Source organism: Alosa sapidissima, chromosome 6 (assembly GCF_018492685.1).
Source record: "Alosa sapidissima isolate fAloSap1 chromosome 6, fAloSap1.pri, whole genome shotgun sequence".
NCBI classification, from domain to species: domain Eukaryota; kingdom Metazoa; phylum Chordata; class Actinopteri; order Clupeiformes; family Clupeidae; genus Alosa; species Alosa sapidissima.
This window is the reverse complement of record NC_055962.1, coordinates 15,001,681-15,016,705: the sequence shown is the minus strand read 5'-3', so window position 1 is coordinate 15,016,705 and position 15,025 is coordinate 15,001,681. Positions and strand designations below refer to the sequence as shown.

Sequence of the window (15,025 nt, the reverse complement as noted above, 5' to 3'; positions counted from 1 at the left end):
GATTGCCTAGGTTAATTAGCCTGGTCCTACCAGACTCTCGTACTGTACAAACATTTCATTTGTACAGAGAGTCTGGCCACTTTCCATTGCCAAGTGTTAACTTCCTTGAAAGTGAGTACTCTGTTGAAGTTTAAAACTATTGGAATCTGTCCAGAGCCACGCTGGATCTGCTTTGGAGGTATGCTGTTAAGGAAGAATTTAAATTAAAGCCTATTGAAAAAAACATAGTTCAAAACCACCAGGAATTGAACCAATGTCACGCATGACATGATTATATGTTGGGGAGACATGCTATGCAGGAGCACCAGTTTAATAGTGGGTCACACCAGATTCACTAGAGTCATACAATACCCACTGGTTACTTTTACACTTTATCTAAAATTGGGCAATGTAGTCGTAATATTGGCGATTCCGAGACCACATACAGCAAGGATTTTTGGCATTTGAAATCTTATTAGACATTCTCTGGTAAGGCATATGTGTCTTACAGCAAGACGCTGCGCCATCTGGTGGACAAACTATATAATGCCAATACTGGAAATGCAGCATAAAATGATGAATATTCAGTTTTCCTTTACTGAATTTGTAATTATGTATAGGCAGTTATAATTGCCGATATTGATAGTATGTGCGTGCCTGTGTGTGTGTAGATGTGTGCTTGTGTGTGCGTGCGTATGTGTGTGTGTTTATGTGTGTGTGCATGTGGATGTGTGTGTGTTTGTGTCTGTGTGTGTGAATGTGTGTGTGTGTGCATGGGTGTGTGTCTGTGCGTGCGTGTATGTGTGCGTGCATATGTGTGTGTGTGTGTGTTTATGTGTGTGCGCATGTCTGTACATGTGGGTGTGTGTGTGTGTGTGTCTGTGCATGTGGATGTGAGTGTGTTTGCATGTGTGTGTGTATGTGTGCGCGTGTAAGGATGATGTAAGAATGTTCTTCAATTCCATGTTGACTTCTTTGGCACAGTTCTGTGTAGCTTGAAATGACACACAAATACCAACCGAAGGTTACAGACACATCACGTGAACAAAGGACGTTGATCTGGTGGTCTCTATAAAAGGTCACGCTGGTTCAACACTTCAAGGAAATCTTTTTAACTCCATTCTGTGGATATGAAAGATCATAGCCCCACTGCTACTGTATAAGACTCTGGTTCAACATCTCAAGGACATCTTTTTAACTCCATTCTGTGGATAAGACTGATCATAGCCCCACTGCTATAAGACCCCATTTTTGTTACATTTTCCACAAAAAATCCTTGGCATCAATGAATCTTCACAACATCAACTACACAGGTGATTGCCTGAAGTCCATTAACTCAACCTGTTCAAAAATATACTCTTCTATGGCAGCTTATGTTTCGATGTATGTGTTTGCTGCAGCTGTGGTGATATGCACTGTGTGTGGGAACCTTCTGGTTATAACTGCTGTCTATCATTTTAAACAACTCCATACACCAACAAATATCCTTATTGTCTCACTGGCCATTTCTGACTGTTTTGTAGGTTTATTTGTAATGCCAGTGCATTCAATGATTTTGATTGAGTCGTGTTCACTGTTTGGTTCAACATTTTGTGCCTTGTACAATACGATTAATTTCCAGTTGACATTTGTTTCTGTATACAATATTTCTTTCATTGCTGTTGACCGTTGCTTTGCCTTAAGCAATCCTTTCCTCTATTCCAAAAAGGTATCGCTGTCTGTAGCATTCATTATAACAATACTCATTTGGATTGTGTCACTGTTTTACAACTGTGCATTTCTTTACTCTAATGGGTACTTCAGAAACAAATGTCCAGATAGATGCCTTCCATTTGTGGATGAAGTGTGGTCTACTGTTGATCTTGTTGTTGTGTTTATTTTACCGTGTGCCGCTATCATAATTCTGTACCTAAAAGTATTTTTTATTGCAAGAAGGCACGCAGTCTTAATCAGAGCTGCACTCAAGAACCAGAAACGACTGGATGTCCAGAACAATGGCGACTCAGTGAGATTGGAGAGGAAAGCTGCCAAAGTCCTTGGAATTCTTGTATCAGTGTTTTTGATATGTTTAATACCTTATTATGTTTGTATGTTACTATTTGATGTGTTAGCCCAATCATATGACAGTGTGGTAAATACCATGTTAACACTATTTTTCCTTAATTCTACTATCAACCCCATCATTTATGCCTTGTTCTATTCTTGGTTTAAAAAAAGTATGAAATTAATTCTCACATTTAGAATATGTAGGACTGACTCCTCACTGATAAATGTTCTCTCAAGTAACTGAGTCCCTTGACAAGAGTTGTGTCTCTTCAGACATTTGCAAAAAGATTTATCTTTTTTCTCCATATACTTTCTCCATTATTTCTTTCATTGCTGTTGACCCTTATTTTGTGTGAATTGAGCTTTTGCTCCACATGGATTGTCATTCTATCTTAGTATGCGGTACTACACTGTGAAGTGTGTGTAAAACCACCTCCAATTGGTGTTTTATTTCTTTAAATTTGGTTTGGCCAGGTTTATTCTTTTCTTTCCTTTGTCAGCCGGGGCTGCAAGAATCAAGAGGGGGGGTTGTTGGCCTAGATATTTTAAAAGTGAGGGGGACCAAATTGTGAACACAAGCCCAAACCAGTTAACCACCTCACATTGATTCCAGAGGGTGGGTTGTTGGCCTTGATAGTGTCATATTGGGTAGCAGGGGCGCAGGAGATATTTTGAGGGGGACCAAATTGTGAACGCAAGCCCATAGTAACATCAGATTTCCAGTTATCGGATCGCCACCTCTGGCCCACCATCATATTTTAAACTTGCTAGAATATAAAGATAATACCATTGATTGTTTTCACAATATTTTTTGATAAAAATGGTCAAAGCACAACGCCAGAAAAAATCAGCACAACGCCAGATCTGCTCTCAGACCAGCTTCTTGCTATATACAATTCTACTTTTATTTATTTTATTTAGATTTATTTCACACTACTTGGGCCAGTGGTAGAATACTCTAAAAGCAACATAGGATGTTGATATTTTGTCAAGCCACGAATGAACAAAAGTTCATCATGCCTATGATCCAAACATATATGATCAAATAGTTAAGCCTACTTAAATTGTCTGGTATAAACCAAATCAACTCTCCACTATGTGTTTGCAGTTATCATTTATTGATGCAACGTTAGAACATATTGGCTTAACAAGTTACCAGTCCACAACACACAGAAAATTGCAACAGAAAGTTGCCTTGGGGAAATGACTATTGCATTACACATTGGCTGGGGATGTATAAAATGTATGTCAACCTACTACGTTTGCCTTCTGAAAAAAAGATGTGATGCATTTTTTTGTTGTTGTTGTATTCATTGCGATTCTCCTTACCCCAAGTTTTAAAGAACTCCTGAGGTCTGTGACAGGCAGACGTAACACCGCTAAATTCTCAGCTAGTTTAGGACCCAGCAGCAGCCAGACCAACGGATACCTTGTCTTAGCTGAATTACTGAAGCTAAGCAGGTGTGGTCAGAAGGTGGCACTCTTCCCCATGGCCAAAAAGAGCAATCCCAATGCCCCAGTGCAGTGACGGGGACACTGTACTGTAGGAGATGCCGTCCTCGAATGAGATGTTAAACCAAGGTCCTGACTCACTGTAGTCATTAAAGATCCCATGCCACTTATCGCAAAGAGTAGGGGATTCCCCGGTGTCCTGGCTAAATTTCCAACCTGGCTCATTCAATCTGGCCCCCTAATCATCCCCCACTGTAATTGGCTCATTCACTCCGTCACTCTCTACCTCAAGCTGGTCTGTGGAGAGCGTTCTGGTGGATAATGGCTGCCGTGCATCACCCAGGTGGGTGCTACACATTGGTGGTGGTTAGTGAGGTCCCCCCTTCCATGTGAAACGCTTTGAGTGTTGAGAAAAGCGCTATATAAATGTAACGTGTTGTTGTTGTTGTTGACCCCACACTGAATGTGTAAGAATGCCAGTAGGCCTATCACTCTGGGGTGTGGTAGCCTAGCCTACTCTCTGGGATTTATGCACCAAGGAAACTGAAGTATATATATTTGTGTCTTGAAATTATGTTTGAAATAAATGTCTTAGAAAAAAAAAACCTTGGGTAAGACTTGTATTTTATAAGTTAGTGAAAGCCGGATTTATAAAACGTATTTATACGGACAAATAAAGGCCGATCCCCAAATACAAGACGGGGTAGCCTAATAATTGCCTACCAGTAGGGCTACCAGTCCACCAGCACTAGAAGACATTGTTTCGATTTAACTCAATGAAATAAGACATCTTCTTAATATTTTATTATATTGTTGGTAGGATTAATACTGTTGGCAAAGAAAAGTCGTTTTCCTACACCATGGGTCTCCAACACTCGCTCTCAAGCTCATTCGCTTGACGTCCCCTTTGAGCTTGCCAGAGGCTGAAGCATACTACATTTAACACAATTGTTGCCACGACTCAAGGCATTCCAGCCTACAAATTTAATAAAAGGAAATCATCCAAAATTAAACAATAACTAAATTTAGGCTACTTGGCTATGCAAAAAGGTTTCCATTACAGCACAGGCACAGCCCCTGTTCAATGAATGGCTGCCTTGTCTCGCAATAAACAGCGGTGGAAATCACAACACTTTTTCAACTGCATGAAACGTAATAGTGAACCATCAAATACCCCCAGATTTCAGTGCCCAACAGTCCCAACATTTAGCAATCCAAAAGTAAATAAAATCCTAAACCAAACCGAAAATGTTATGCTTTTGATAGCCTACCGGTGTGCCGCTCCAAACGAAACTAATGTCTTAACGCAGGTTAGAAAAAAAAAAAAAAAAGCCAGCCTCGAATACCAGCCTGCCCCAAATAAAGGTGCTGTGCTTTGTGCAGCCTATGTAAATAAAAGACCCCAGCCATAATTTGAGGATTTACGCTAAGCAAGTAGCCTGGATTATATTATGATGGTTGTTAGTAGACAAACTGGCTTCAGATATCCAACAGAGTGAATATGAGATTGTGCAGTTGTAACGGATGCCAGCTAGCTTAGCTGTGCTTGTGGAACGTTGGTAAACCTCACTCCCCGACCCCTCAAGAGTGCTGCTGGCATGCGAGCCAGTAGCCTAGGCTATTGGCTCAATTGTTAGCACGCTCGCCTCCCGATCCGAGGTGCTGCTATTCGCGGGTTCGAGTCCGGGCGTGTGCAGGGCTGAATCGCGCAGGTTCAACACAACGCAGGTTACATAGTCTTAGATGGCTGTGGTAAGTGATGTGATGCTGTTAATGGGGAGTAGCATAAACCTATAGGTTATTATTTATTTAGCGTATCTATAAAGCTTTTTTCCTTATCAAAAGTGAGGGGGACGATGGCTGTCTCTTCAGCACTGCAGGGGACATTTCCCCCACGTCCCCTGTGCCGCCGGCGCGCCTGTTGGGGAGGCCTGTGTGATCCTAGTGGACGTGCAGTGTATTAGCCATCCTGGTTTCATCGGACGAACTATAGTGAGTTGATCAGTAGAAGTGTAGTGAATCCCTGCATGAGTGTCTTGTGTGTTGCCAAACTCTTTATATCACTTTTTATGGTTATAGTCAGGTGTGACTTATATATCAAAATATAATTTAACATGTTGTTAAATGTTAATTCCTGCTGACTGACATGAATCTCTGCATGAACCAAGGTAACATTACCGTCTACAGCCGCAAGAGGGCACTCTAGGCTTGTGACTTGCTGGTTTGTTATGTTAATTTGGCCTATTCAGTTTCCCAGACACTTCCCATGTTCAACACAGCCAACTACCAGCATTTCGCTACATCTAGCTAACAAATTACACATCAAAAGACAACGGCAGTTCAAACGAGGGTAAGCAAACAAACGTCTAGTAACCGTTAATATTCCACATCTGGCAGAAAGGACACATCATCACAACAAACTGCAACCAGGAACTGACATTTTAATATCCTTGTCACCAAGCTAACCAACATCAAGCTGGCTAAACAGTGTAGCTGAATAACTTGTGTTAACATACCTAGGACACCTATTCAGCCTGTTGTTCTGTGTGCTATTGCAGGGTTCTCAAGTCTCACGCAATGGGCGAGAGACACACCTAATTCGACATGTTTACACGCTCACACGCCACACCTTGCATTTCACACGCAGAAATATTACTAGGGATGTCAAGGTATCTGCATAATTATTAGAGGAGACGCAGGGATAGAGGTTTTCTCGCAGGGTTCAGAACTAGTGCACCACTCACCAGCCAAATAAATAAATAAAAAAAGTATTCGTTGTATCCAAGCAAAATTCCAAAATAGGAAATCCGCTCCCTGCAATCACGTTATGCTTGTGCGCTTGTGTGGGGTTACACGTTTAAGATTTTAAAACTGCACCAAAATTATTTTTATTCAGAAATTAAACTGTCTGTCATTTGGTAGCTTTGTGTAACCCAGTCATCAGCAACGTTCATTTTACACGACCAATCACTCTCGTGGCTGCCTGCACTTTCCCTTTCGTCACGGCTGCAACTTATGCACTCGTATGTGCTTTTTAGCGCCGTGCTCATCAGGTCCCGGGACACCCGTCTGAGCCTCCATGGATAATGTCAACAATTAATGAAAATTAGCTTATTATCGATGAGTGTTAATGTCAATTTGAGCGAGTATGCTACACATACATTTTTTTCTAAAGATACAGGACTGCTGCAGACAATGAGCTGCCAATAACCATAAATAACAACCCCAAATAATGAACTTGCTGTCCTTATAAAAAAAATCAAAAGTTGGTCTCGGCATGTACATTCTTGGTCCAATGGTTCAATGACAATAGGATACTCAAGTGAATAAAGCAATTAGCCTAATAAAGAAAATATTTGTCTCACTCATAGGCTACATCGTAAATTGGTGAGCCATAGAATCCCACCGTCAAGATCATTATATTTCAAGATTCCAATCTATCCCACCTAAATATGAAAAGTTATTTCTACTGACATCCTGGTGACATAAAAACACAAATGGTTTCCCCTTTATATAAAGGCTGACATAAGACTCATACAGTAGGCTATGCAAGTAAGTCTCACACTATACTTTCCAGGGCTCTCAAGTGTCACGCATTGAGCGTGACAGTCACCCATTTCAGTCTTTTGTCACGCTCTCCCGCCACACGTTGTATTTCTCACGCAGAAAAACGATTTATATATTTAATATGCTGCCGCAGCGCCCAAAATGTCTCTGGCCGCGCCGCTCTCACTATGAAACCGGCAGGAATCAAGCGCGTCTCCCCTGAAGTTGAGCCTGCCACTTATCAGCCAATCAAAAATAACGAGAGGGCTACACAATAGCCAATCAAAAAATAGCTATTGTATCTGGGTTTCTAAGATTTAACTCAACAACCAATGAAAAACGCGTATCCTGGAATTGTTGAACGTAAATTATTGAACGTGAACCTGTTACTTACTTCTTCCAAGTTTCGTTCACCTTTGAGCTTCGAGCATCAGTTCATGGTTTCAGCACAGAGTAAGTCATCTTTTAATGTTACAACAAATCCACATCTTGTTTGACACAAACAATGACAACGTGACTGCTGCTATAGAATGTTTCCCAGATAATTAGCATCAGTTGTTCATGACTGTAACTTAGCCAACAGTTTCACAGCCTGTTCATTGACAACACTTGCTCAGAACAAGTAGCCTATATGCCTAGTCATACTTTCGTTCACACGATGACTGACATAGTCACATTCTAAACACATTCTCACTCTCCAAATAGGCTTAATCATTTTATTAGCACTAAACAAATTAAAGTGTATTGCATAGCCTATAGTTATAGGTCACTTTTAAAATTATGTCATATTATATAATTACATCCTGGCCATGGATGCATTAATCATTGCATCTGTATTCAAAAATGTTGGGTAAAAAGCATTTAAGCATCCTCTTATTCACCCTGAGAGAAAAGCCCCCTAAAAGGTCCAGGTTAGTGGATGCTCAGAGGTGGTGAAAAGGCCCATTATTGAATTGTCAGTGCCATGTGTCAAATTTTTTCTTTTGCAAATCTGAGCAATTATAAATTATACTTTTGCCCCATTTTGACTTGGCATTGCTCTTACATACTTTAGCCAATAATCAAATGCCTGCTCTCTTTTGGAAAGCTGAGACACTGTTGGAAAACAATTAGAATAACTCTGTGATGTACTGATACAAAGTTACAAAGGCTAGATTATTCTTTTCTTTTTCTACCGGATAACAAGCATCTTTGAACTGACCACATTTCAGCCCTCTAGATCTTGACTTGATATGACTTGAGTCCTAGCATTAGGCCTCGTCATGCTGTGTGCAAAAGTAGATCAATATAAAATGACAATATGAGTACTTTAGACCATTATTTGCCAAGGTATGCTCATGCATTTTGTAAAATGCCCTATGAAAACTCCCCATAGGACTTTGCGTTATCCAAAATGCATACTGGCAATCAAATGCTTACTGCATATGAATCCCTTATAAGCATAATCTTGGCCTCAAATGAAAGGTAATACTCTGAAGTTTCATGCTTGCATGCAGGTTCTGATATGACTACACTGAAAATGGAATAATGACAAAAAATACAAATCTTAACAATTTCTATTTCAATTCAATTGGTGTGTATAAGATGGGCTATATTTCTGCACAACTAATATTGGATCAACTGATAACCGACCTGTGGCTGGTGTATGCTAGCTGGTGATGCTAGTTGCGCGTGTAACAGAGCTGCCAACCCTCACGCATTTGATTGGTGTAAAAGCGTGTTGAGCCAATCAAATGAATGAATCTCACTCTCAATGTGTGAGAGTTGGCAGCTCTGGTGTAAATCCTCACACCCCTAACCTTAAGAACGGCTCTAACCGCTGAGGACGAAACTACTTCCTTTTACACTGGAACATCTGAAGGCATATTAATAACAGCAACAAAGAGTTGTAGTATTAAGCAATATAGCACGAGTGAGAGTGGGGTTGGTCATGGATATTCCCACGGGTGTTGTTCGGCCGTAGCCACGAGGCCGGATGCCGAGTGGCGCAGGCAACAACAGCCGTGGGAATATCCATGACCAATCCCACGATCACGAGTGCTATATTGCTTTTATACAACAATTCTACCACAAACTAAATAATCTGAAAACACCCCAATGTTGTTTAAAAATGTTAATTTCAACATCGTTCTTACGCATCAAAAAACAGTTCCCTTTTCAATAGACAGCGTCTTGGTTGCTAGGTAACCAACATTCCAGATCCCTCTTTACGGGTCTTTGTGGTTTACGTGTCTTCTTGAAAGAAATGTTGAAAGTCGGGCTGAAATCACATTCATATCTAGCTTTGCTGCATGCATGTTGCAAGGACACTGGGCCATGTTATGTAAGGGACATGGTACTGCAAAAAACCGGAAACATAGCCTACATTGCAGAACAACTCAACTTCATTAATTTATGGTGAATAAATGTTACACTACTGTGCACAGCCCCATATGTTTTTCTGACACGATGCTAGCACGTTAGCAGCGGTTAGCTAACTATGCTAACGTTAGTTATCTACAAGTCTCCTCCAAGTGACAATCATATTATAGGCCCTACACAATGCTGGTAATGCTGAGAACAATTAGCATCCTCGTTTATCTTACTTACATTGAGTTGACTGTGTAGCTTAATCCACAGATGTGGTGAAGCACTGTTTCGTTATGGTTTGCTAAGGAGTAACCCATTGCTTAAAATAGTGGAGAGCTGGGATGAGAACATTGTGTCAAATCTTCGCATTGTATCGCGGAGTTAGTTTAATTTGTTGATTTATTATTAGCTGTGCAAAGTCTGAGTTGAAATGTCCAGGGATATTCCAACTCATGGAACGTCTCTCGGCCAATCAGAAACAAATAAATAGTTCCATAGAACCCAATTGTTGTAGTATTATTAATGAAACATCCCTATTCTCGCAACCCGTCTGACCAGCCACCCCTGGGGGGGGCGGGGGGGGGGACCTTCAAAGTCATCAAAGTTAAACATTTATTGATGTATTATTATTAATATCATCCTCACAAGTGATATCAAGTTGTGTTAATGTTGAAACTACCAGACATGATCATCTTCAAACACAATCATGGTAGAAACAAAACAAAAAAGTTATAGCCTAATCATCTTTCCACTTTTCCGACCAATCCATCGTAAACCTCTGAAATGATTAACGTTAGTGCCGTTTTTTAATTAGGTTTACTTGCCTCTATGTAATGCTTTACCTTAACATACAATGGTATTGTAGGCTACATAGCTTTGTTCATGAGTTTCCGTGCTGGCTAGACTTAGCTTCTTATCCAAACAATACGGTTGTTTCCCTACTGTGCGACAGAAAGATGCAGGCATAATTGCGTCAAATTACGTCAAAAGTTAGCTTCCCTACAACCGGACATGCTAACTATTCTTCTTACGGGAACCCAACGTTACGTACGAGGTAGTTGAGCCTGTTTTGCCTTCTATTTGTTCATGTAGATAATACAGAAGCTACAATGTCGGCACTTGATATATGTTATACTCCTTGTGCGGTCCTGTTATTATCAACTGAGAAACATTTCCAAAATCAGATCAATGCTTTCTTTAAAGGACACAGAGAGAATTATACATGCATTTGTCTCATCTAGACGATTACTGCAACGCCTTATTCACCTGTTTAAATCGTCATTCCATCTCTCGTTTACAAACTGTTCTGAATTCAGCAGCCATACTTTTGACAAAGTCTAAATTTAGGGAACACATCACCCCAGTTCTGGCCAATCTTCACTGGTTGCCAGTGAGTTTTAGGATTGATTTAAAAATCCTCCTTATTACCTATAAAGCATTACATGGTTTGACACCTGACCTGCAAGTTTTACTAAATCATGCACTTATTTTAGTAAATGGTGCACTCATCTTAGTAAATATTGCACTTACTTTATTCAATTCTACACTCATTTTACAACACTGAAAAAAATGACATGCAAGAATTACTGAATTTTTTTTAGGTAACCATTTGCACTCAATTTAATTTAGCTACATCCAGCCATATAGATTTAGTTGAATTTGCTTAATAATTGTATATAATTTCATTGGTAAAAATTAAGTTAAACTTCAAATTCAGGTTAAATAGTATTAACTTAAATCTCAAACAGAAATGGTATAACTGTCTTTATTAAAAAAATGTTCAACACAGAAACACACATAGGGACCCTTTGCTTTAAAAAATATTAATTTTCCCGCTCTCAAACCAAAGCAAAAGCAAAGGCAGTAGTGCCAAAGAGAGAGTGTGTGCACAAAAAGAGAGAAAGAAAGATTCAATAAATGGTTGTGAACCTTTGACCAAAGCCAAACACCTTACCAGTGAGTGAGTGATTGTGTGTGTGTGTGTATGTGTGTGTGCGTGTGTGTGTGTAAGTAAATGTGTCAAGATAGAATGAGAGAAAGACAGTGAGAAAGAAAGAATGAGAGAAAGACAGTGAGAAAGAAAGAATGTGAGAAAGACAGTCAGAAAGAAAGGTTCACAACCATTTATTGAATCTTTCGAATCAAGTCAATCATGACTGTGTGTGTGTGTAAAAGTGTGCCGAGAGAGGACGAACGATAAAGACAGAGAGAGAAAGAGAGAGACAGCAGGGAAGAGAAAGAAGAGGCCCACTTGCCCATCTAATGATTTGGTTCTTAAGATTGAGAACCTTGGGTAGGAGCTTATCACCAGCCATCTGAATGACAACTTTTTGCATGAATTTGTAATAGAATTGAAGAGTTCAACATTGATTTAACGTGTATATGACCCCTAGCTTCACCAAAGTCCTTTTAGGCAAGTCCCTGCACTCGGCAGCCATAATGCAATGCTTTTTTGGCACTCATCGGGCATCCTATTTGGCAGAAATGCGCGTGCGCAAGGCTTCACTACACCAACCTTACTCTAGCTCCGAGTTCACAACACATGATTGGCACAATGTCTGCACAACACACCATATGATTTGGCTCAATGTATTCACATGTCAACGTTTTGCCGAGGAAGGGGTGGGATATGTGTATACAACGGTGTTACAAACTAACCCCATGCATTTCTATGGAGGATTTTTTGAGTGCTGTGTCTCCTCATTAGAAAGTCTCTGGCTTCACTGCACAGCCTTTTGCCAGAGACCAAGGTTCCTCCAAAATGATGCCTCCATCCACAACGATGCCGATGTCCTCATGTTCCAAGGGGTGGTTTTCTCTTGACACCTCCTTGCCATGGATATCCTGTACAAAATTTAAAAAGCTGCTTTAGGTTGACGCTTGAGAAAAGGTACAAGCTGGGAGCTGGCTTAAAGGTTTTTGGCTTAAAAATTGGCATAAAAATAAATGTGACCATTGATGAGTTAACACCCTTTATTGCAATTTCATCATGCACTTGGTTAGTGTTACTTACCATGTACATGTATGAGAGAATCATCATCTTCACCAAAATAAAGGCACGGGGTCTTGATGGCTGCCTCCTTCCTCAGATGTACAGTCTCTGTCTGTTCAGATACAGGGATATTAATTATTTTGTGAATATACAATCAATACTCTAAATAATAATAACCTCTATTTATAAAGCACTTTTAATACGGAAGATTCAGTTCAGAGTGCTTTGCAACAGATAACAGGCATTTGGCAAGCATTTCTTTCCCCTGTATTGGTTGAAACACACCCCATAATCACGTCCCAACGAAGCAGCGCCAGACTTAAATTCTGACAGGAATTGAGTATAACGACATCAGGCTAATAAGTGAGTGTACCAGTTGGGGAAGGAACAATGTGAGCAATGGGAAAATGAGTGAGTGGGTAAATGTATGACGACTCATGTAGTCGTATCAACTCTGAGGAGTCCAGTTATAGTTAGACACAAAATTATAATGCCTCTATCTGTCGCTATGTTGTAATAAGGAACATAAGAGCAGTGTGTGAGTAGGGTGACTATAAGTGATGGCAGTTGCAAATAGCAGAAACAGATCCAATGTGATCATTGTATGTAATATGTAAGAGAAGTAAACAATAATAGTAATACAAACTTACACCTTGCAAAATCCTCAAATGTTTGGTCATTTTATGTCCTTTAAACCTTCTTCTGGAACTTATGACCTTCTTTTGGAAAACGGCGGTCACTGGACATCCAAGGTTACGCATCTTTGACCTGTAGCTTGCCTGAATACCCAAGCATCACAGGCATTTCCTGATCCAGTCATCAAGCAAGGACATTTCTCAATACCTGTAACTAAAGAGGATAGAAACACATTTATAATATAAATATAAAGTATCCATTTATGAAATATACTTATTTACACAAATGGTACTAGTTAATCAAACAATTTTGACACTTAATTTAATTGACATTTGACACATTATCTTACAATCTACCAACAATAGCTACACAGTCCTGCTTGTTGGTCTGACTGTCCCCTTGGAGGGAAAACATTTCGAATTTCAACACCATGGAACAAATAAAATGTTCAACCAATATCTGCTTAACAGGTGCGTGGCATCAGCCTGTCCAGATCTTGCACTGCTGTTGAGTTTGAGAAATGCCACCACCACCACCATGCATATTCAGCGCTGGCAATGGCATTATTGAGAAAATAGTGGTACTCCATAACTGACAGAATAAATAAACACGTTTCTAAACCTAGCGTAAATGTGGCTTTTGCCCAACATTGTCCGAGTTATGACCTGACCTAATCACTCACAAAACATGTACCTTGGCCTGCATTCTGAGTCTCCAAACAAATGTATTTTGCAAACTCGGCATTGCTCAAGTTAAGTGTCAGTTGACTCCACAGGGGTCGGTGAAAACGTGTTTGGTCTGCTGCATAACGTGTTCGGTTAGCTAACGTTAAGGTCAACCATATTTCAGGCAAGATCTGTGTTCCAATTCAGTTAGCAGCTAATGTTAATTGTACAAACTTTAATGGGTCCACTGAGTTTCAACGACCTAAATTGTCTAACATTAAGGTCTATAATTCATTTTGAAGTTATTCAATCAATTACATCGAGGAGGTAATAAAAGTAAACTTTAAGATGAACTTGTTAGCCCAGTTAACATTATATTGGAGTAGAACTGCTAGGTAAAGTTAACTTTAGCTAGCTTGCTAGACGATTTCTTAAATATTCAAGAACACAGCTCTACCGTGTCAAATAAGGCAATTAAAGACACTCCAAATTTCTAATGGTAAACTGACTGTCAAATGACGTAATATACCACTTACCGTTAAAAGTCAAAAGCGAAGATTTCAAGTGCAGATCTCTTCAAGCCAACGGAACCGTTTGCAAAATGGAGGACAATCATCTTTTGGCAGCCAAATAAACGCATGTGCAGCACCCAAGGGGGCAGGCGAATTCCCGGAAGTAGAAGAATCAATGTAGGCTGGAGGGACCACTTCTCTGCTAACCCCATAGAAGCACATTCATTTTAGGATTTTTTTTGAAATGCCATAACTACATATAGCATATATCCTGTACCGACATTGTAGCTTCTGTATTATCTACATAAACAATAGAAGGCAAAACAGGCTCAGCTACCTCGTATGTAACGTTGAGGTTCCCGTAAGAAGTAAAGTTAGCGAGTCCGGTTGTAGGGAAGCTAACGCACCTTAGGGAGATAACCGTATTGTTTGGATAAGAAGCTCAGTCCAGCCAGCACGGAAACTCCTGAACAAAGCTATGTAGCCTACAATACCATTGTATGTTAAGGTAAAGCATTGGATAGAGGCAAGTAAACCTAATGAAAAACGGCACTAACGATAATCATTTCAGAGGTTTTCGATGGATTGACCGTAGGTCAGAAAAGTGTTAAGATTAGCTTCTAGTGCTAGGTAGCAGTGCTAGGCTATAACTTTTTTTGTTTGTTTTACCATGACTGTTTTTGAAGATGATCATGTGTGGTAGTTTCAACATTAACACAACTTGATGTCACTTGTGAGGATGATATTAATAATAATACTTAAATAAATGTTTACTTTGAACTTTGAAGGCAAAGGAAGTGTGAGAAGAATTTCTGTATAGCCTATCTATCATATGATTTAGTTCGATG

General features: G+C 39.9%; 1 protein-coding gene and 1 long non-coding RNA gene across 2 annotated transcripts; one reads left to right on the top strand and one right to left on the bottom strand.

The window, feature by feature from the left end:
- Positions 1 to 1,264: 1,264 nt before the first annotated feature.
- LOC121712034 (trace amine-associated receptor 13c-like) lies at positions 1,265 to 2,269 on the top strand. The gene has a single exon (XM_042095958.1). It carries the CDS (start codon positions 1,265 to 1,267, stop codon positions 2,267 to 2,269), a length of 1,005 nt encoding a protein of 334 aa, XP_041951892.1.
- An 8,693-nt stretch (positions 2,270 to 10,962) lies between these two features.
- LOC121712035 lies at positions 10,963 to 14,304 on the bottom strand. Its single transcript, XR_006032498.1, has 4 exons — positions 14,202 to 14,304; positions 13,015 to 13,213; positions 12,386 to 12,476; positions 10,963 to 12,216 (listed from the first exon to the last, which is right to left on the bottom strand). It is a non-coding gene; the product is annotated as an uncharacterized LOC121712035 (long non-coding RNA).
- Positions 14,305 to 15,025: the final 721 nt, after the last annotated feature.